Source organism: Haliotis cracherodii, unplaced genomic scaffold (genome assembly GCF_022045235.1).
Source record: "Haliotis cracherodii isolate W230 unplaced genomic scaffold, xgHalCrac1.p SCAF_2, whole genome shotgun sequence".
Classification (NCBI taxonomy): domain Eukaryota; kingdom Metazoa; phylum Mollusca; class Gastropoda; order Lepetellida; family Haliotidae; genus Haliotis; species Haliotis cracherodii.
Genome location: NW_027266275.1, coordinates 17,170,104 through 17,191,989, shown reverse-complemented (window position 1 = coordinate 17,191,989; position 21,886 = coordinate 17,170,104). Strand labels below are relative to the sequence as shown.

Below are 21,886 nucleotides of genomic sequence, written 5' to 3'. Positions count from 1 at the left end.
GTACCGCACAACTCTGTAGTGTATTAAGACAGTGTATAACTCCAGTGAATAAATGGAGTGTTTAACTGTACCGCACAACTCTGTAGTGTTTTAAGACTGTGTATAACTCCAGTGAATAAATGGAGTGTTTAACTGTACCGCACAACTCTGTAGTGTTTTAAGACTGTGTATAACTCCAGTGAATAAATGGAGTGTTTAACTGTACCGCACAACTCTGTAGTGTATTAAGACAGTGTATAACTCCAGTGAATAAATGGAGTGTTTAACTGTACCGCACAACTCTGTAGTGTTTTAAGACTGTGTATAACTCCAGTGAATAAATGGAGTGTTTAACTGTACCGCACAACTCTCTAGTGTATTAAGACAGTGTATAACTCCAGTGAATAAATGGAGTGTTTAACTGTACCGCACAACTCTGTAGTGTTTTAAGACTGTGTATAACTCCAGTGAATAAATGGAGTGTTTAACTGTACCGCACAACTCTGTAGTGTTTTAAGACTGTGTATAACTCCAGAGAATAAATGGAGTGTTTAACTGTACCGCACAACTCTGTAGTGTTTTAAGACTGTGTATAACTCCAGTGAATAAATGGAGTGTTTAACTGTACCGCACAACTCTGTAGTGTTTTAAGACTGTGTATAACTCCAGTGAATAAATGGAGTGTTTAACTGTACCGCACAACTCTGTAGTGTTTTAAGACTGTGTATAACTCCAGTGAATAAATGGAGTGTTTAACTGTACCGCACAACTCTGTAGTGTATTAAGACAGTGTATAACTCCAGTGAATAAATGGAGTGTTTAACTGTACCGCACAACTCTGTAGGTTTTTAAGACTGTGTATAACTCCAGTGAATAAATGGAGTGTTTAACTGTACCGCACAACTCTGTAGTGTAATAAGACAGTGTATAACTCTAGTTTATTAATGGAGTGTTTAACTGTACCGCACAACTCTGTAGTGTATTAAGACAGTGTATAACTCCAGTGAATAAATGGAGTGTTTAACTGTACCGCACAACTCTGTAGTGTTTTAAGACTGTGTATAACTCCAGTGAATAAATGGAGTGTTTAACTGTACCGCACAACTCTGTAGTGTATTAAGACAGTGTATAACTCCAGTGAATAAATGGAGTGTTTAACTGTACCGCACAACTCTGTAGTGTTTTAAGACTGTGTATAACTCCAGTGAATAAATGGAGTGTTTAACTGTACCGCACAACTCTGTAGTGTATTAAGACAGTGTATAACTCCAGTGAATAAATGGAGTGTTTAACTGTACCGCACAACTCTGTAGTGTTTTAAGACAGTGTATAACTCCAGTGAATAAATGGAGTGTTTAAATAAATAAATATTAATAAGCAGCTACATTGATAGTTGTCTTAACACTGTGGGATGAGAGCCTGACACTATCAGAAATCAATGTTATTTCTTTCCATATAACAAAAGGTCTGTTGGAGACAAAACTTTTTGTATCCTTTCCACATAAACATTGATGATTTTAAATGAAATTAATAAGCAAAATGATCTATGTCGATGCATATGCATTGGTAAAAAAACATGATAAAAGCAATCTTAATGGGTTTTTTTTCAAAATAGCCATGATAGCTCTTAAATGATGTTCAACTATGTATATTCATGCAACGTGTGCTTCTTGTGAACATCAAGCAAGTTAAATAGTATGCAATTAGAAGCATATAGAATGCCTGGCATCATCCTACCAACTCCTCAGTGTTATCTGCCCCTGCTGGCATTGGCTGCAATGAAGAGTCAGCTAATTTCAACAGCCCAGCCTTGAAAATATTACAACTTACTGTGAAAATAGAAAGGCCAATAAATCAATATGTAAACACATACAGTGATGTTGGGTTTATGAAACATGTAAATACTCATCATCTGACACATGTATGCCTCAACACTTGGATAGTGAGAAAGAGCCCTGGACAGTGATATACATCCCTGAACAGTGAGATACATCCCTAGACAGTGAGATACATCCCTGGACAGTGAGATAGATCCCTGGACAGTGAGATACATCCCTGGGCAGTGAGATACATCCACAGACAGTGAGATAGATCCCTGGACAGTGAGATACATCCCTGGGCAGTGAGATAGAGCCCTGGACAGTGAGATACATCCCTGGGCAGTGAGATACATCCCTGGACAGTGAGATACATCCCTAGACAGTGAGATACATCCCTGGACAGTGAGATAGATCCCTGGACAGTGAGAGAAACCTGGACAGTGAGATAGATCCCTGGACAGTGAGATACATCCCTGGGCAGTGAGATACATCCCTGGACAGTGAGATACATCCCTAGACAGTGAGATACATCCCTGGACAGTGAGATAGATCCCTGGACAGTGAGATACATCCCTAGACAGTGAGATACATCCCTGGACAGTGAGATACATCCCTGGACAGTGAGATACATCCCTAGACAGTGAGATACATCCCTGGACAGTGAGATAGATCCCTGGACAGTGAGATACATCCCTGGACAGTGAGATAGATCCATGGACAGTGAGATACATCCCTGGGCAGTGAGATACATCCCTCGACAGTGAGATAGATCCCTGGACAGTGAGATACATCCCTGGGCAGTGATTAATATCCCTGGGCAGTGAGATACATCCCTGGACAGTGAGATAGATCCCTGGACAGTGAGATAGAGCCCTGGACCGTGAGATACATCCCTGGGCAGTGAGATACATCCCTGGACAGTGAGATACATCCCTTGGCAGTGAGATACATCCCTGGACAGTGAGATACATCCCTGGACAGTGAGATACATCCTTGGGCAGTGAGATAGAGCCCTGGACAGTGAGATAGAAACCTGGACAGTGAGATAGATCCCTGGACAGAGAGATACATCCCTGGACAGTGAGATACATCCCTGAACAGTGAGATAGATCCCTGGACAGTGAGATACATCCCTAGACAGTGAGATAGAGCCCTGGACCGTGAGATAGAGCCCTGGACAGTGAGATAGATCCCTGGACAGTGAGATACATCCCTGGACAGTGAGATAGATCCCTGGACAGTGAGATAGATCCTTGGGCAGTGAGATACATCCCTGGACAGTGAGATAGATCCCTGGACAGTGAGATAGATCCCTGGGCAGTGAGATACATCCCTGGGCAGTGAGATACATCCCTGGACAGTGAGATAGATCCCTGGACAGTGAGATAGAGCCCTGGACCGTGAGATACATCCCTGGGCAGTGAGATACATCCCTGGGCAGTGAGATACATCCCTGGGCAGTGAGATAGAGCCCTGGACAGTGAGATTGAGCCCTTGACAGTGAGATAGATCCCTGGGCAGTGAGATACATCCCTGGGCAGTGAGATACATCCCTGGACAGTGAGATACATCCCTGGACAGTGAGATAGAGCCCTGGACCGTGAGATACATCCCTGGGCAGTGAGATACATCCCTGGGCAGTGAGATACATCCCTGGGCAGTGAGATAGAGCCCTGGACAGTGAGATACATCCCTGGGCAGTGAGATACATCCCTGGACAGTGAGATTGAGCCCTGGACAGTGAGATAGAGCCCTGGACAGTGAGATTGAGCCCTGGACAGTGAGATACATCCCTGGGCAGTGAGATACATCCCTGGACAGTGAGATACATCCCTGGACAGTGAGATACATCCCTAGACAGTGAGATACATCCCTGGGCAGTGAGATAGAGCCCTGGACAGTGAGATAGAGGCCTGGACAGTGAGATACATCCCTGGGCAGTGAGATAGATCCCTAGACAGTGAGATAGAAACCTGGACAGTGAGATTGAGCCCTGGACAGTGAGATAGAGCCCTGGACAGTGAGATTGAGCCCTGGACAGTGAGATACATCCCTGGGCAGTGAGATAGAGCCCTGGACAGTGAGATACATCCCTGGACAGTGAGATACATCCCTGGACAGTGAGATACATCCCTAGACAGTGAGATACATCCCTGGGCAGTGAGATAGAGCCCTGGACAGTGAGATAGAGGCCTGGACAGTGAGATACATCCCTGGGCAGTGAGATAGATCCCTAGACAGTGAGATAGAAACCTGGACAGTGAGATACATCCCTAGACAGTGGGATACATCCACAGACAGTGAGATAGATCCCTTGGCAGTGAGATACATCCCTGGGCAGTGAGATAGATCCCTGGGCAGTGAGATACATCCCTGGACAGTGAGATACATCCCTGGACAGTGAGATACATCCCTGGACAGTGAGATAGATCCCTGGACAGTGAGATACATCCCTGGGCAGTGAGATACATCCCTGGACAGTGAGATAGATCCCTGGACAGTGAGATAGATCCCTGGGCAGTGAGATACATCCCTGGGCAGTGAGATACATCCCTGGAAAGTGAGATAGATCCCTGGACAGTGAGATAGATCCCTGGACAGTGAGATACATCCCTGGGCAGTGAGATACATCCCTGGACAGTGAGATAGATCCCTGGACAGTGAGATAGATCCCTGGGCAGTGAGATACATCCCTGGGCAGTGAGATACATCCCTGGAAAGTGAGATAGATCCCTGGACAGTGAGATAGATCCCTGGGCAGTGAGATAGATCCCTGGACAGTGAGATACATCCCTAGACAGTGAGATAGATCCCGGTACAGTGAGATACATCCCTGTGCCACTGTACTAAAGGTTTAATCTCACTTGTGATGTCATTGCCTACATATATTTCATTGCATAATCAAACTATGTAGAGCTACTTCAGTAGTACTTTGGCTGTTTAGATACCTTTAGAGAACCTGAAGTCTCAAATGATGACTTGACATACTGATCAATACATAAAAATGAAACAGCTAAAATACCAAAGTGCTACTTTATTTAAACGATTATTTGTCCGAATCTAAATCTAAATCTAAATCTGAATATATTTCTATAGTAAAAGCAGCTAAATCTAACTCTGAATCTGAATGTATTTCTACAGTAAAAGCAGCAACTAACATAACAAGATAATATAGTATATTATTTCTGGTACAATAAATAGTTTCAGACATAATTTCTTCCAATCACTCATAATCGAACTATGTAGAGCTACTTCAGTAGTACTTTGGCTGTTTAGATACCTTTAGAGAACCTGAAGTCTCAAATGATGACTTGACATACTGATCAATACATAAAAATAAAACAGCTAAAATACCAAAGTGCTACTTTACTTAAACGATTATTTGTCTGAATCTAAATCTAAATCTAAATCTGAATATATTTCTATAGTAAAAGCAGCTAAATCTAACTCTGAATCTGAATGTATTTCTACAGTAAAAGCAGCAACTAACATAACAAGAAAATATAGTATATTATTTCTGGTACAATAATTAGTTTCAGACATAATTTCTTCCAATCACTGCATTAATATTCTCTTAAGTTTTTATGTGGTCATGTTTTAACTGAATCCCTGGTAGATCACGGGAGAAATGTGTGTACAGCTGAATGCTATTTCCCTTTAATACTACAAGATGCAGACATTATACAAACTCCATTTCCTTGTCATAGGTGGCTAATACAACTGAATTTATGAGTTTTTATTCAATGAAAAAAAATTGTTTTGTGTTTTCATGGAAAGTTGAAAATATTTGGTTGTAAGGGTTGCAAAAGTCCAATATAATTTGAGTGCTGATAATTTTTGATTCACTGACTATGCAACTGCATTGCAACACCACCAGTTTATAGGTAATATTAGTATCCACTGTTCACACAGAGCGACTACCTTGTTCTTAATAAGGTGGCTCTGTCAACACATATGAGGCAGAGACTGTTTCAGGTACTATCCTACCAGAAAGACATATACTTGTTAAAGGGGAAGTGTACACGCAAAAATCACTTTCTTTCTTTTTCTAAACAAAACGCGATTTTAGAATTAGTTAATATCTGTGTTTGAAAATGTAAACTCATTTTTTTAACAGTGAAAGTAGGAAGCTCACTTTCACTGTGTGAAATGATATGCCGTTATGAGGCCTTCGTTTTTCGAGCTAAACAGGCCTGAGTTATCCCCCTTAGATTATGACGTAATTGGTGCCAATTCAACTGGATATCTGTCTATTCTCAACGCAAAAGATATAAAGTACCAGTTTTCGGTAAAACAACATGGCCTACGACACACTCCGGCGCAGTTGTGACTCAGCATAACACTATGCTGGCTGGCATCTGAGACGCTAGAATCACACACCTGTACCTACACCACGTGAAGCGGCTCTAAAATAGCATGATGACGTCATAATGTTTATCAATTGGCACCAATGACATCATATTGCAAGGGGCATAAGCCATGGTGTTTTTGTTTTGAAAATAGAACACTTGGTAAATGTGAAAAATAAAAATCGTTTTAATGCAAAACATATGTTAATTAATTGTGATATTTTTATATTTTTGTCTATGACACTACTAGGTTAACACTTTTAATGTGGAAAAGGTACAAGAAAAATAGGTTCATTTCCGTGTGAACTTGCCCTTTAACTTGTTAATCTGAATTGATGGTAGCCTTGTATCCACCTTTATTTATTTATAAGCACAAATGATTGTCTAGAATGCTGGCACGGTATGTCAAACATGGTGACGCTGTTTGGATAATACCACTAAAGCCTAAAAGTAACCAAAAGACACTAACAATAGCGGAATACATTTCTCAATGGTAGCTGTCATCATTACAAAGTTTCAACATTGGTATTCATCATGAATAATTCATGTACAGAATTAGGAGTCCTGTTGAGCCAAGATCTCCTAGTAAGCCAGTAATGGCATGGACGTTGATCAATTTCTGGGGTGAATCAAGGTCAAAATGACCTGTTACGTTATATACTACTTCAAAAAGTTAAAGAACACCCAATTCTGTCACATTACGAAAGATAATCTGTCTCGCCACAACAGATTAAGATAGTAATATTAAAGAATTGGGTGTTGTTTAACTTCTTTTGAGTCTTTTATAAGTCTTGTAATGGTAATGAACTAGCAAACCCTGTCATATAGACTTATAGCATTGTGAGTCCTGTACATTGGGCACTTTAACTGTGTAGGTCACAATAAGCTCTTGCTGCAACGAAATGCACAGTATAGGGAATATATTTGCCAAACATCATTATATATTAGCTAAATACACCACCACCCAAACTGCTACTGAAACAAATGAGGATAACTTTAAGGGGAATTTGATTGCATCCCTTAAAGCAAAAATACAAATATTTAGTAACACAGACCACAAAGAACGTTTAACAACATAGACCTCGTGTACCATATAAGGAAGCTACACTACTGGTTATATAGGAGGCTGGCTACTGTCTAGGTCTGGCAAGCTATGGTTATACTGTTCTAGGTTGTAGACATGGCAGGAAATACTGTCCAGTTCGGGGAGAATCAAACCAGTGGAATCTTCATGATTTACATTAAACTTCAATTATTTCTATTTTCATAACATTCTATGTTCCATTTTTTATCATCCCTGGTGAAGTTATGATCTTTATATATTGACTAAATGACATGAAGATATTTTTTTACAGAATTCTGTTGACATGGTATTTCCTGCCTTTGCTGGTCTCCTTCCCAGGTCATGACCTTAACCTGAGAATGAGGCTGAACAGATCGTGCCCCCAAAGATGGCACAGACTTGAAGCATGCACATATTGCACAGCCATGCCGACTTACCCCAAGTTCGATATCACCTTCGCCATCGGCTTTCAAATCAGCATTCGGTTTACGCGGAACCCCATTACCGGCTGACTGTACCAGAATTTAATAGTTAAGCAATTTACGTGCACCGCAGGAACATTTTAAACCCATGCTTAGCTAGTCAGGACAGATGTAACCATCCACACAGAAAACAAGACATAGCAACCTGCCTTATATTACCATTCAAGGTAATATATATAATTCTTTTTCTTTTCTAAAATCTACAATAGGTAATATGTAAAATCACCTACTCAAGACTCAGCATTTCAGATTCTCAACGATGGCCCCATCATCAGGTAGGTATGCAACTCATGTGTCAGCTTGGCAACTCAAACCTCTACAGCCACACAAAACTAAATACTAGCTGCAGTTGGTTAATGATTTTAAACCAAACAGTGACTGACATTTCAAGCTCAAGCACCAAATAATTAATACAAGTTCTCCTTTCTCTAGCATTCAAATAAATACTTTTTTTTTTGGTACATATCATTTGGCAGGGATAAACAAGGCCACAAGTCTGTTAGTCCAAGTCTAGTAAAATCTAAAGGGACTAGTTGTTCTCCCAAGATGTCTTCCCCTGTTCAGGCCAAAACAGTTATCGATTAACATGCAAGGTATGTTCGTGTACACCAAACTGTTCTAATCATTCCACACAAAATATTACCACAGAACTACTGATTCATAAATAAGACGATGCATCGACTACTGGTTGTCCACTGAGAAATGATCATGCAGAGAGACAGAGTAGAGAGAGGGCTTTTGTCTTATAGACGACCAAACCATGTGTTGATGTTGGCAGTATCATGGATAAAAATATCACAGCAAAAAACTAAACAAGAAAAACATGAATGAGTAAATACTTACATTTTCCCCAATAATTTCATTTGGAATAAGAGCGTCTGTGGAGTGAGCACCAAGGCGCCCTCTCATCTGAAATGTAATACTTTCCTTAAAACTTGTTATATCAGGTGATGACAATACAAATTTCGATATCCCAATAAATCAGTAATGAACATATTACTTGTGTTATGTTTCAGCGGAGCTCCATTTATCCAGATACCTGTTTTTGTAAAATCAATGTCCTTATGAATGTTAATTGTTAATACATTATGCTGAAAATATGAAAAAATGTGATCAACATGTCTAGAACCCCTGTCACACAAAAATGAAACAAAATAAAAATAATACAAGCCCATCTCCTTTCTTTGTATACTTATCAGAATAATACTTAATAATGAAAAATATGTGTCTGACAATTATTATGCTACTATTGCTAGTTTGGGCAGGAATAATGACATCCACAGATGATACAAGTGAAAACACAAAATTACTTATTTGAAATAACCACAAAATGGGCATTTACACAATGTTCTATAGTTGATCTAGGTAAGTTTGGTCTTTGCAATATTTCAGTCATATCATAACATGCGACACCAAGAATAGGCTTCACATGTGGAGAATCAAACTACAGTCTTTGGTGCATTGAGCATTAATGACAAGGCTACTCCAACATCTTCATAGTTATTATAAGCGAACCTATGTGTAGAATGGAACCCAGGTCCTTTGGTGCAAGGAGACAATGCCTCAACCATAAGGTTACCCAACACATCTTCACAGTTCCTATTAGTGCACCTATACAGTAATCTTAATCTCTGCATATAAAACAATGCCTTGGAAACCAGGAAATACATTTTAAATGGTAAATCATCATGTCTAGTGATGTCCAAATTCGTTATACTTGTTTATTCACCTGAATTCGCTGAACGGATACGACGGGTTTTTTTAAAGTGCATATTAATACTCGATAATTATATTTTTTACACTTTGAATCATAAATAACTTCTATTCTAATCTTTTTTGAAACTCTGAAACGTGCAACGTAGGTCGTATTAGGTAGGCAGAGCACGTATACTGTTTTGTTGGTCATCTACCACCTACGATTCGACCTTCGTTAAACCGCTGATCATCACTGTGTAATGTATGTGGAGAATGGAACCAAGGCTAATGTTTCAACTACAAGGTTACACCAAGGTCATTACTGCTCTGGAAGTGCACCCATCCAAGACAGCATCCCAACAAGGGTTCTCCTTGCACTCGCATTCAGTTCCTAATTATGGTTTGGTTGGTTTGGTTTGGTTGGTTGTTTAACGCCGCACTCAGCAATATTTCAGCTATATGGCGGCGGTCTGTAAATAATCGAGGCTGGACCAGACAATCCAGTGATTAATATCATGAGCATCGATCTTCACAATTGGGATCGATGACATGCATCAACCAAGTCAGCGAGCCTGACCACCCGATCCCGTTAGTCGCCTTTTATGACAAGCATAGTCACCTTTTACGGCAAGCATGGGTTGCTGTAGACCTATTTTATGTCAACCATGACAGTTAGAACTGATCAAGCATGTTTCAATTGTTAAAATTGTTCATTGTTATACTTATTATTGTGGATGTATTTTACGAAATATCAGCATCAATATTATTCATGTTGTGGTGAGTCACCTTTCTGAAATAACAAATACATATATTCATTTGGGTGGTGTAACATAGAATACATATGCCAGCTGTTCATAGCGAACAAGTTCCCATTGCAAACTGATGTTCTAACAATTTGCCGGATTCAGTTGTTATAAGCCTTGAAGCAACAGATGAGCTAAGGTTGAACATAATAAGCATGACCAAATTCATTTCCAAACAAGTTTACTTTATTCTACCATGAAATGGAAAATACTTCATTCAGATTGAACTAGAAAGTGTTTTTACTCGTAAAAACATATGTCTCCCCCCACACCCCCATTCATTCGTTTACTTCACGTTAAACCCCATCTCTTCATTCCCACCCTCCATTACTAAATAACAGAGACAAAAATAGAACTCCTAGAAATTTCAAACAACTAATGGGCACCAATTCAGGACTTGGTTAATATGTTACAACTTCATGAAATAATATTGAACAGTTTTTGAGTTATGGTCCGGAAACAAAGCTTACCTCCATTCAGAGCCTATGTTCAACTTATCTCCATGGAAACGAGAAAAAATAAAAATGTCAAAAATCTCTAAATAGCAAAAGGCACTTCAGTGCTGGGTTAATGTGTATACAAAGTTTCGCGAAAAAATATTAAACGGTTTCTGAGTTATGGTCAGGAAACAAAGCTTACCCCCATTCAGAGCCTATGTTCAACTTATCTCCATGGAAACGAGAAAAAATAAAAATGTCAAAAATCTCTAAATAGCAAAAGGCACTTCAGTGCTGGGTTAATGTGTATACAAAGTTTCGCGAAAAAATATTAAACGGTTTCTGAGTTATGGTCAGGAAACAAAGCTTACCCCCATTCAGAGCCTATGTTCAACTTATCTCCATGGAAACGAGAAAAAATAAAAATGTCAAAAATCTCTAAATAGCAAAAGGCAACACTTCAGTGCTGGGTTAATGTGTATACAAAGTTTCGCGAAAAAATATTAAACGGTTTCTGAGTTATGGTCCGGAAACCAAGCTTACCCCCATTCAGAGTCTATGTTTAAGTTATCTCCATGGAAACGAGAAAAAATAAAAATGTCAAAAATCTCTAAATAGCAAAAGGCAACACTTCAGTGCTGGGTTAATGTGTATACAAAGTTTCGCGAAACAATATTAAACGGTTTCCGAGTTATGGTCCGGAAACCAAGCTTACCCCCATTCAGAGTCTATGTTTAAGTTATCTCCATGGAAACGAGAAAAAATAAAAATGTCAAAAATCTCTAAATAGCAAAAGGCAACACTTCAGTGCTGGGTTAATGCGTATACAAAGTTTCGCGAAAAAATATTAAACGGTTTCTGAGTTATGGTCCGGAAACGGTGGGAACGCCGACGCCGACGCCGACGCCGACGCCAACACCGGGAACCGTGCCAAAAACAATATGTCTCCCTCCATTCTGGGGGAGACATAATAATCTGAGGTTTCAAGACACCTGTACCACCTCTGTTTGAAACAGTTGGTTTGACAGCAGACTCGCTGGGGAAGCTAATATTTTTTGCATTATTTGTTTAAGGGGCTAGCATGAACCCTATGAAAATAATGGACTAAACACAATGCCGCTTTTCTCAATAACTTTGCTGTTACCAAAGAGTTCGCATTAAATTTCATCATGGTAGAATGCAGATAAACACACTGTTTTTCAATGTAGAACTAGGTTACCTGTAGATTTAAAAGTGCTTAATTTAACATTTGAAACCTCACACTGCATGTTGGGTTCCAAATTCAATTTAGCACGGCTCAATCTACAGGTAACTTAGCTCTACATTGAAAACACAGTGTGTTTATTCCCTAAGTGAACCATCTCAATGATTCACACAAAACTGATCCAACACTGAATGAAATTGTTTGTCTCTCTTGCATAACATAAAACGAAATGACTTGTTTTGACCCTGAAACAAAAGCTGTTAAACAGTTTCTAAGGCAGCTAGCTGTTTACTAAGGAGGCTAGATACAGTAGCAGAGTATACATACATATACAACCAACAAGCACCTTTCGTCAGCAACAGCACTATACATAATATGAGCATCTTAAAACTACTGTTAATGGCTGAATAATTTAAATTCGAATATATCGAAATGCTAATCATATATTTAGAACTTGTATAATATACATATATACAGGAATATTTTAAGTTTATGTCTAATAGATTTCCAAAATACCAATTCCACATTGACAGAAGCTAGAGAAATATATTTCACTTGCTACTGTCATGTACCATATAATTTAATTTTTAAAATATAAGAAAAAATTCACAAGAATTAAAAATGCTTTTTCAGTATTCTAAAGAATGGGTTTTCAACAAATAGCTAAAATTGTTTTGAGATGCTACACAATGTTTCTATGTGTATAACGCATTCAATACAAGTAGTAATACTTACAGCTTCAATCGCCTAAAACACATCAAAACTCACCAGTCAACTCATGCCCAAAGCAAAACAAACCCCAACAATATGCTTTGTCATGCCCATGCAAAAACATATGGACAAAGTTAGCAACAGGAAACAAATTACAACCTCCATGTTAGTAAGATAAGATGACATGTCTATAGTACACAGGGTAAATGTAAGGTTAAAGTATAAACTAAAGGATTGGATCATGCGGGTTGATATTTCTATCTAAATACGTCATGTCAAACTAAAGGAAAAGCACAATGACAAGTCATTTTGAAAACAGCAAGGGCTGTATTGTTGCACATCATACATTGATTAAGATGCTGCTGACAGTGCTAGGTGGGGAATCTGCTCGCACATGAAACAGTGGTGTCACTATCAGCAGCATGTATCAAGGAATGAGGGTGGATATCTTGAGAGAAAATTAAGCTTACATTTTTCCATAGATAAGAATTTGGTGGAGATAAAATATTTCTGTTATAATGTGCCCCAAACGTGTGATAGAAAAAGTAATAAAAACTCAATCCAATGTGATGTTACAACATAAAGTTACACTGTTCCCTCGCTACTGCGCTCTTCAATAAAGTGCTAACTCGGTTATAGCGGGCGGTAACGCAAGGCTCCCAAAAGTTACGAGCATTTAAAAAAATCTCAAGTTTTACACTGACTTAATGTTTTTTCCCCATTGCGAAAAAAACATTACCAGCTGATCTTCACGAGCAAGTAATCCCGGAAATACCACTCAACAAATCTAAACTGAAGTACGCTATTTAATCCAATTATTGCACTATCTGCTTACAAAAACGTGTTCATTGTATATCTGGACTCATGTTTGTAATATAGATCATGAAAGGTAGGCTGAGCATGTTGTGTTGGTCATCTACCCCCTACGACACGGTTAAACCTCTGATTGTCCATAACGCTCATCAACTATTTGGACCCCAAGGTAGCGTTGTAGCGAGGGATCACTTTATTTATGATTTTCTACTTGGTTACCCTCTATTTTATGTGCTACAAGTGACTGATCTAAACTTCTAGTATTGTGAAAGACAGTTATAGTAATACAACAAGTAAACTATGTTAACACAGAACAGGGGGGGGGGGGGGAGTTTTCAGTGAACACCTAGAAAATTCTATTTATATTTATCAGAAGAGCCAATGCATCATTCTACCATGAACCTGGCAAATACTTAATTCTGATTGGTCAGTCAGAGGTTTCAAATCACAAAAGCCATATCTGAATGAAACCAGCTGATTCAACATTTGAATCTTCCAATTGCACCTTCGGTTCCAAAATCAGTTTGCCAAATTGAACCAGTAAGGTCGTGTGTCTTGCCGCAAGGCTTCAATGCACACAAACGTATAAATGATCAGATGCTTGATACTTTGACAATCCATCAGTCAGCAAATGTGAGAAAACTAAAGAAGAAATTGTCAAAGTAGGCGACTGTCTTCGTACAACTCACCCTCAGTTTTTTGTTATGTCGGGATCTTAGGACGAAGGGTTTGACTAACAACATCACTGGCACACAAGCAAGAGCAGCCACCAGCAGGATTGTCTGGACAGTTTGCTGCAACACAAACATCACTATACCATGTAGAGCAAGCCTTTCTGGAAAAACATCCTGGGGACATGTATGTATTAATACAGCAACAACTATTTGGTTGAAAACAAAGTTTGCTGAAATAAAATTCACACTAAATAACCTATTCCCAACCAGAATTTGTTATACCATAGGATACCCATGTGAAATTACATATAATTTTTTAGTGAATGTCCATTTTTCAACTTAGCTAGAAATGAACTGATGTACTCACTATTGTTGATTGTGAAAGATACTTGTGTCTTTAATATTGACTTGATGCTAGATGGCAAAACAACTTTACCTAATCATGTCAACGAAAAGATTGTTAGGAATGTACATACATATATAATGGGGCAGTGGGGTAGCCTAGTGGCTAAAGCGTTCGCTCGTCACACCAAAGACCCGGGTTCGATTCCCCACATGGGTACAATGTGTGAAGCCCATTTCTGGTGTCCCCCGCAGTGATATTGCTGGAATATTGCTAAAAGCGGCGTGAAATCATAATAACTCACTCACACATATATAAAGAAAACGAAAAAGGTTTGAGTGAGCAGTGTTAATGTACATACGTTTCTCTACTTCTATTCTTTCCTTTCTGTCATTTAATGTATTAATTGTAAATAAGCATACATGTAAAAGTATGGGAGAGGCCGACATAAGCTGTGATAACTAGAAACTGTACCTGTCCCGTGTAGAAGGGCAACTGAGGGTTACATTTCTGGTCTCCGCCATCGGCTGTGTACTTGAACATGAACATGTTGATGTACTCTGAAATACAAACAAAATGCTGAGTGAGTGAGTGAGTGAGTGAGTCAAAATTGAATGTTGTATCAGCAAATTCTCAGCCATATAGTTATGAGATCAAGTTATGAAGACATCATTCCATATCAATGCAGGTCCCATATTTAATGAATAATCTGTGAAAGGCAAAAAAACTCCCAAAACGTTGCTTTTGTAACATAAACACAGTGAGTTATGACCAACATACGGATGAGGAGCGCAGGTGCGCAGCTGGCCTGGCTGACATCAAACGTTATCCACTTGAAGTAGACGAGGGAGACGAGGTAGCCGAAGAGGCTGAGGAGGAAGATGACCTCAGGGATGAACTCCACCAGGATGTTCAACACACTCCTAAAGTGGCTGCAACACACATGGACACACAAAGGTGTATCAAATTATTTTCTCATGGGGAATTATTGGAAGGAAACAGCAAACAACTTTAAAACAGTATTTTAGTCACATCACAGCATAATGTGGGGAAAGAGGCAAAGTTTACACAGGTTGATAGCATTTACGCTTTGGCAAGAACCCATGAGTACATATATGGTCCTCACAGACCACAAAATATAATTAAGACCAATCTGGGACTTGAATGCAATATCAGCAGATCCTGCAATGGCAAAGGGAGGCAACACTGGACCCGGAGATGCATTGGCTGAGACCAGCGGATCACCTGGACGCCTTGTTCGTAATGACATTAATCCCATAAATGTGACTCACATGTGGTTGAAGATGCCCAGAATGATGCCGAACAACATCTGGGAGATGCCCAGGATGACAGCCGTCTTCATCTTAAAGGAGTTGAGGAACGTGATCTTGTTGTCAGATAACTGCCAAATCTGTCAAAACATCAAAACAAATTAATAGATACCAAGTTTATACATGTACTGGTATTTGAAAACAAGAAACAGTAAGAGCAGAAAAATAATTAGGTCATGGATAACTGAAATCGATATTTTGTCAACTCTAAACAAAGCGGTATTTTGGTCCTACATCAGGTAAAGTTTCTCTTAACATCTCTGCTTCTTGTGGTTTCTTAACTTTCTGGCATGAACAAATCTGAATCCCATTGTGTTGCAAGACATCATATCAATGTTTTCGATTCCTAGACTTCATGGTATTTTACATTGTTTTTGTTTTCTAAGAGTACAAATACGTTTAGGTTGTGTCATCATGCTCATTAACTTTGGTGAAGGAATACTACCGTCATGTTTCAGTGTATCATGTTATTAGGTAGCGTATCAAATGGCTCTAGAAAGTCATGTCATAAGATCTTACTGGATCAATGCCGAGTGGGTAGGGTGTGCTATTCCTGAAGAACAGGGCTGGGTCTAACGTCAGCTCAATGTCTGGCACCTCAAGCAGGCTCTCTCTGCGGAAAAATGGCAAATGAGCGTGAGATAAATTGTGTCTATCACAAACATTATTTCAGTTGTATCATCTTAAATGCGAAGGAAACACAGATAAGAGTGGAAAAAGTTTAGGAAGACAAGCACACAGCGGGTTTGTTCGTTGTTTTACAGTGAGGTCAACATTATTCCAGCAATTTAACAGTGAGTGGTGAGTTCGGTCTAAACACAGCTTTGAACAGTATTCTAGTTATATCACAGCATGTCAGTTTAATGTGATGAAGGTCTCAGACATTTATCACATTGGTCAAACCCTTGAGGACAGGTATGGTTCTGACAAACCTAGAAACTTTATTGGGGAAAACCAGGATTGGAATCCAATCATCACAGGTTTCTGGTGTGCCCAAGGGACACAACTCTGCACAGTGAAATGCGCATTTTAGACAGTATATAACAGTAGCTCGAAACAATGAACTCTGGGCCAGGCAAACCTCACACTCCCAGGGTTGAATGACATATAGCGCCTGACAGTCTGACCCTATGTCTTCCTTGCAACAACATTGTAGTACATAGAAACAACCTTATGGGAAGAAACAACAATGTAAAACTCTTAAGGAATTAAATTTATGGATGTCAGCTTCTTTGTTATGAAGAACACAACGTTTTGGAGCATATGCTTACACCTTCATCATGCGAAGGAATCCTAGGAAGCAGAAAGCATATATTTGTACATGTAAGAGCAACAACAGTTATAACATAACATAGGTGGAATTTTAACAAGGGAATCAATCAGTTAATTAGCCCTGATAGGTAATTAGCAATAAACAGTTGAAGCCAGGAGTTGACCATGATTGGTAATAAGCAATGGACAAATGGGAGGCGAGGGGTAATTAGCTCAGACAGGTAACAGCAACGGACAATACAATGAACTCACTCATAATGAGGACGCCATGCTGATCCAAAGATGTTGAAGCTCTTAGAGAATGCATCGTTGTAGATGACCCCGGTGTAGGTGGAGAAGAGACCCATCAGAGTGATGATGTAACGGCCACCAAAGAAGGTGTTCCAAATCTGAAAGAGTGAGTGTATGAATGGCACAGTTGTTCACAACACTGGCTTTAAATGGAGAGGACTTGTGTGGATTTGATATGAGTGGAGTGGAGTGGAGCGGAGTGGATTTAGGTGCAATGAATTTGAGTGGAGCCGAGTGGATTTAGGTGCAATGAATATGAGTGGAGCGGAGTGGATTTAGGTGCAATGAATATGAGTGGAGCGGAGTGGATTTAGGTTCAATGAATATGAGTGGAGCGGAGTGGATTTAGGTGCAATGAATTTGAGTGGAGCGGAGTGGATTTAGGTGCAATGAATATGAGTGGAGTGGAGTGGATTTAGGTGCAATGAATTTGAGTGGAGCGGAGTGGATTTAGGTGCAATGAATTTGAGTGGAGCGGAGTGGATTTAGGTGCAATGAATATGAGTGTAGTGGAGTGGATTTAGGTGTAATGAATTTGAGTGGAGTGGATTGGATATTAGTGTTATGAATTTAAGTGTAATGAATTTGAGTGGAGCGGAGTGGATTTAGGTGTAATGAATTTGAGTGGAGTGGATTGGATATTAGTGTTATGAATTTAAGTGTAATGAATTTGAGTGGAGTGGAGCGGAGTGGAGTGGAGTGGAGTGGAGTGAATGTGAGTGGTGTGGAGCGGAGTGGATATTAGTGTAATGAATTGGAGTGGAGTGGAGTGGAGTGGATGTGAGTGGAGTGAATGTGAGTGGTGTGGAGCGGAGTGGACATTAGTGTAATGAATTGGAGTGGAGTGGAGTGGAGTGGAGTGGAGTGGAGTGGAGTGAGGTGGAGTGGAGCGGAGTGGAGTGGAGTGGAGTGGAGTGTATGTGTGCGGAGTGGATATTAGTGTAATGAATTTGAGTGGAGCACAGTGGAGTGGATTTTAGTGTAATGAATTTGAGTCGAGTGGAGTGTGGGAGCAACAACAAACAACAACAAAAATTGGTCATAGATGTTTTCCAGAAGCATGGGGAGAAAGCGAGCAAGGACCAGAAACCATCGAATCTGGTATCAGTGGATCCTGGCCGATCTAATGGATGTAGCTCTGTACCAGCGGTGTGGCCCTCAGGCCTGTGCAGCAACCCATACCTCCTTAAATGTTATAAGCCATGGCTAACAGCCTTGTGGATGAGCGAAGTATGGTATAAGATGCTCACCTCGTTGTCGGACTTCTGGGCCAGGAGCTTCTTCTCACTGATGATCATCCACAGCCCGAACATGAACATGATGCTTCCATGGCCAGCATCACCAAACATCACGGCAAACAGGAACGGGAAGGTGATGATAGCATATGGAGCTGAAATCACCACCAATCTCACATGAAACTGAACCTACTAGTACTTGTCACATCAAACTGAACGGACAAGTACTTGTCACATCAAACTGAACCTACTAGTACTTGTCACATCAAACTGAACAGACTAGTACTTGTCACATCAAACTGAACCGACTAGTTCTTGTCACATCAAACTGAACAGACTAGCTAGTACCTGTCACATGACATGCAAGCTTCTACTACTTGTCACATGAAATGCAAGCTACTAGTACTTGTCACATGACATGCAAGCTACTAATACTTGTCACATGACATGCAAGTCACTAGTACTTGTCACATGACATGCAAGCTACTAGTACTTGTCACATGACATGCAAGCTACTGGTACTTGTCACATGAAATGCAAGCTACTAGTACTTGTCACATGACATGCAAGCTACTGGTACTTGTCACATGAAATGTAAGCCACTGGTACTTGTCACATGACATGCAAGCTACTACTACTTGTCACATGACATGCAAGCTACTAGTACTTGTCACATGACATGCAAGCTACTGGTACTTGTCACATGAAATGTAAGCTACTGGTACTTGTCACATGACATGTAAGCTACTGGTACTTGTCACATGAAATGTAAGCTACTGGTACTTGTCACATGACATGTAAGCTACTAGTACTTGTCACATGACATGCAAGCTACTGGTACTTGTCACATGAAATGTAAGCTACTGGTACTTGTCACATGACATGTAAGCTACTGGTACTTGTCACATGAAATGTAAGCTACTGGTACTTGTCACATGAATTGCAAGCTACTAGTACTTGTCACATGACATGCAAGCTACTAGTACTTGTCACATGACATGCAAGCTACTAGTACTTGTCACATGAAATGCAAGCTACTAGTACTGGTCTTAAAGGCACCCAATGGCCTGGCCCCTGTATACATCCAGGAGCTCATCACTCCCTACCATCCTACACGGACACTACAATACATGTCTACATACAGAAGTATTTTGATGATTTGGGAACTGCTTGATAACCAAGGCAATTAAGACATTTTCTTAATTTTCTTCCAGAAAAACAAAGAAATTCAGAAAAACAGTGATTGTGAATTGAAAATACATCAATCCATGGTCCTTACCTGGGTTGACTTCTCGGTAGCTGGCAATGCCATAGGCATCTACAATGTTCTGGAAGCCCTTGGTGAACTTGTTAGTACGGAAGAAGGTGGGTGGGGTCTCGCGGGTCTTCATTGGGTGGATGATTGTAGGGATTGTACTCCCACTAGTTTTCTGAAGAACAACAACCAGCATCATTCACCAAAAACCTCCACACATCATTTGCCACACAACTCCACACACCTCTACACATCATTCACCATTCACAACTCCACACATCATTCACCATTCACAACCCCACACACTATTAACAACACACAACTCCACACTTCATTCATCACATACAACTTCACACCTCATTCACCACACATCATTCACCATTCACAACTCCACACCTCATTCACCACACATCATTCACCATTCACAACTCCACACATCATTCACCATTCACAACTCCACACATCATTCACCACACATCTCCACACATCATTCACCATTCACAACTCCACACATCATTCACCATTCACAACTCCACACATCATTCACCATTCACAACTCCACACATCATTCACCATTCACAACTCCACACATCATTCACCATTCACAACTCCACACATCATTCACCATTCACAACTCCACACATCATTCACCATTCACTACTCCACACATCATTCACCATTTACAACTCCACACATCATTCACCATTCACAACTCCTCACACTATTAACAACACACAACTCCACACATCATTCACCATTCACAACTCCACACATCATTCATCACACAACTCCACACATCATTCACCACACAACTCCACACATCATTCACCATTCACAACTCCACACATCATTCACCATTCACAACTCCACACACTATTAACAACACACAACTCCACACATCATTCACCATTCACAACTCCACACATCATTCACCACACATCATTCACCATTCACAACTCCACACATCATTCACCACACTTCATTCACCACACAACTCCACACATCATTCACCATTCACAACTCCACACATCATTCACCATTCACAACTCCACACATCATTCACCATTCACAACTCCACACTTCATTCACCACACATCATTCACCATTCAAACCCCACACACTATTAACAACACACAACTCCATACATCATTCACCATTCACATCTCCACACATCATTCACCATTCACAACTCCACACTTCATTCACCACACATCATTCACCATTCACAACTCCACACTTCATTCACCACACATCATTCACCATTCACAACTCCACACTTCATTCACCACACTTCATTCACCATTCACATCTCCACACTTCATTCACCATTCACAACTCCACACATCATTCACCACACACAACTCGAAATACACGACAACACAGCTGTACACACCTCTCCTTGTTTGAGAGCCATCTGCACATCTTCCAGAGCCCTGACTGGACACCAGCCCTCAGCGATGAGGGAGTTGTGTGACACGTCAAAATTGAACATGTTGAGGGTGTGGTAGATGGCCTTGATCTTTTCCACCTTGATGATCCAGGTTCGAATCTCCTTCTGCGCCCCCACCAGAACACGGTGCCGATGGTCCTGAGTCTGGTTCAACACCTGCAAACAACAAGTAGAGATTGACACTTCATGATGGTGCAAACAAACAACCAGTGACACTGCTTACTTTCACCACGAAATCATGTGTGATATCCGAATGTGTGTCGAATGAACAAGGTTGTTAAAATAACCTGGCAGGAACAACTCTCAGTCCATTTTAGTATGTCAGACTCTGAGAGGGAAAATGTGAATGACAAACTAACAACTAAAGGGAAACACAATTGTCATTGATAAATGAAAATATTTCAAAACCATAAGGAAATGACAGAAACACCATCATGACTGACCATCTTGAGATCCTCGAGCCGAGTGGACACACCCTTCAGCATCTCTTCCCTCTCCTGGGGCGAGTCTGGGCAGGGGTACAGTGCTGCCTTGAACCTACACACAACATACAGAGGTCATGCTATACAAGATGTTGGAGTTAATAATGATATATATGCGAGACGGGTTTGACATTCATTTTAGAAATACTCCTTATCACTATTCCTCGCCATGGGGCACGTTAGAATTTTGTTTGTTC

General features: G+C 40.1%; 1 protein-coding gene and 2 pseudogenes across 17 annotated transcripts in view; all 3 read right to left on the bottom strand.

Moving 5' to 3' along the window:
• The window catches only part of LOC139469898 (V-type proton ATPase 116 kDa subunit a1-like), a 57,325-nt gene that overhangs the window by 10,508 nt on the left and 24,931 nt on the right, over positions 1 to 21,886 (bottom strand). For 6 of the 17 annotated variants that reach the window (XM_071252227.1, XM_071252232.1, XM_071252230.1 and 3 more), the window contains exons 9-21: positions 21,651 to 21,744; positions 21,151 to 21,363; positions 19,782 to 19,932; positions 18,518 to 18,657; positions 17,229 to 17,365; positions 16,224 to 16,317; positions 15,666 to 15,784; positions 15,154 to 15,305; positions 14,848 to 14,933; positions 14,046 to 14,150; positions 8,537 to 8,602; positions 7,649 to 7,723; positions 1,717 to 1,752 (exon numbers count right to left, since the gene is read on the bottom strand). In XM_071252227.1, coding sequence (XP_071108328.1) covers positions 1,717 to 1,752; positions 7,649 to 7,723; positions 8,537 to 8,602; positions 14,046 to 14,150; positions 14,848 to 14,933; positions 15,154 to 15,305; positions 15,666 to 15,784; positions 16,224 to 16,317; positions 17,229 to 17,365; positions 18,518 to 18,657; positions 19,782 to 19,932; positions 21,151 to 21,363; positions 21,651 to 21,744 — 1,468 coding nt within the window. The remainder of the gene's footprint in view (positions 1 to 1,716; positions 1,753 to 7,648; positions 7,724 to 8,536; positions 8,603 to 14,045; positions 14,151 to 14,847; positions 14,934 to 15,153; positions 15,306 to 15,665; positions 15,785 to 16,223; positions 16,318 to 17,228; positions 17,366 to 18,517; positions 18,658 to 19,781; positions 19,933 to 21,150; positions 21,364 to 21,650; positions 21,745 to 21,886) is intronic. The other 11 variants (XM_071252235.1, XM_071252240.1, XM_071252241.1 and 8 more) reach the window with 3 other exon arrangements.
• LOC139469900 (mucin-19-like) lies at positions 1,763 to 3,210 on the bottom strand (annotated as a pseudogene).
• Positions 3,290 to 4,590, bottom strand: LOC139468849 (mucin-19-like; annotated as a pseudogene).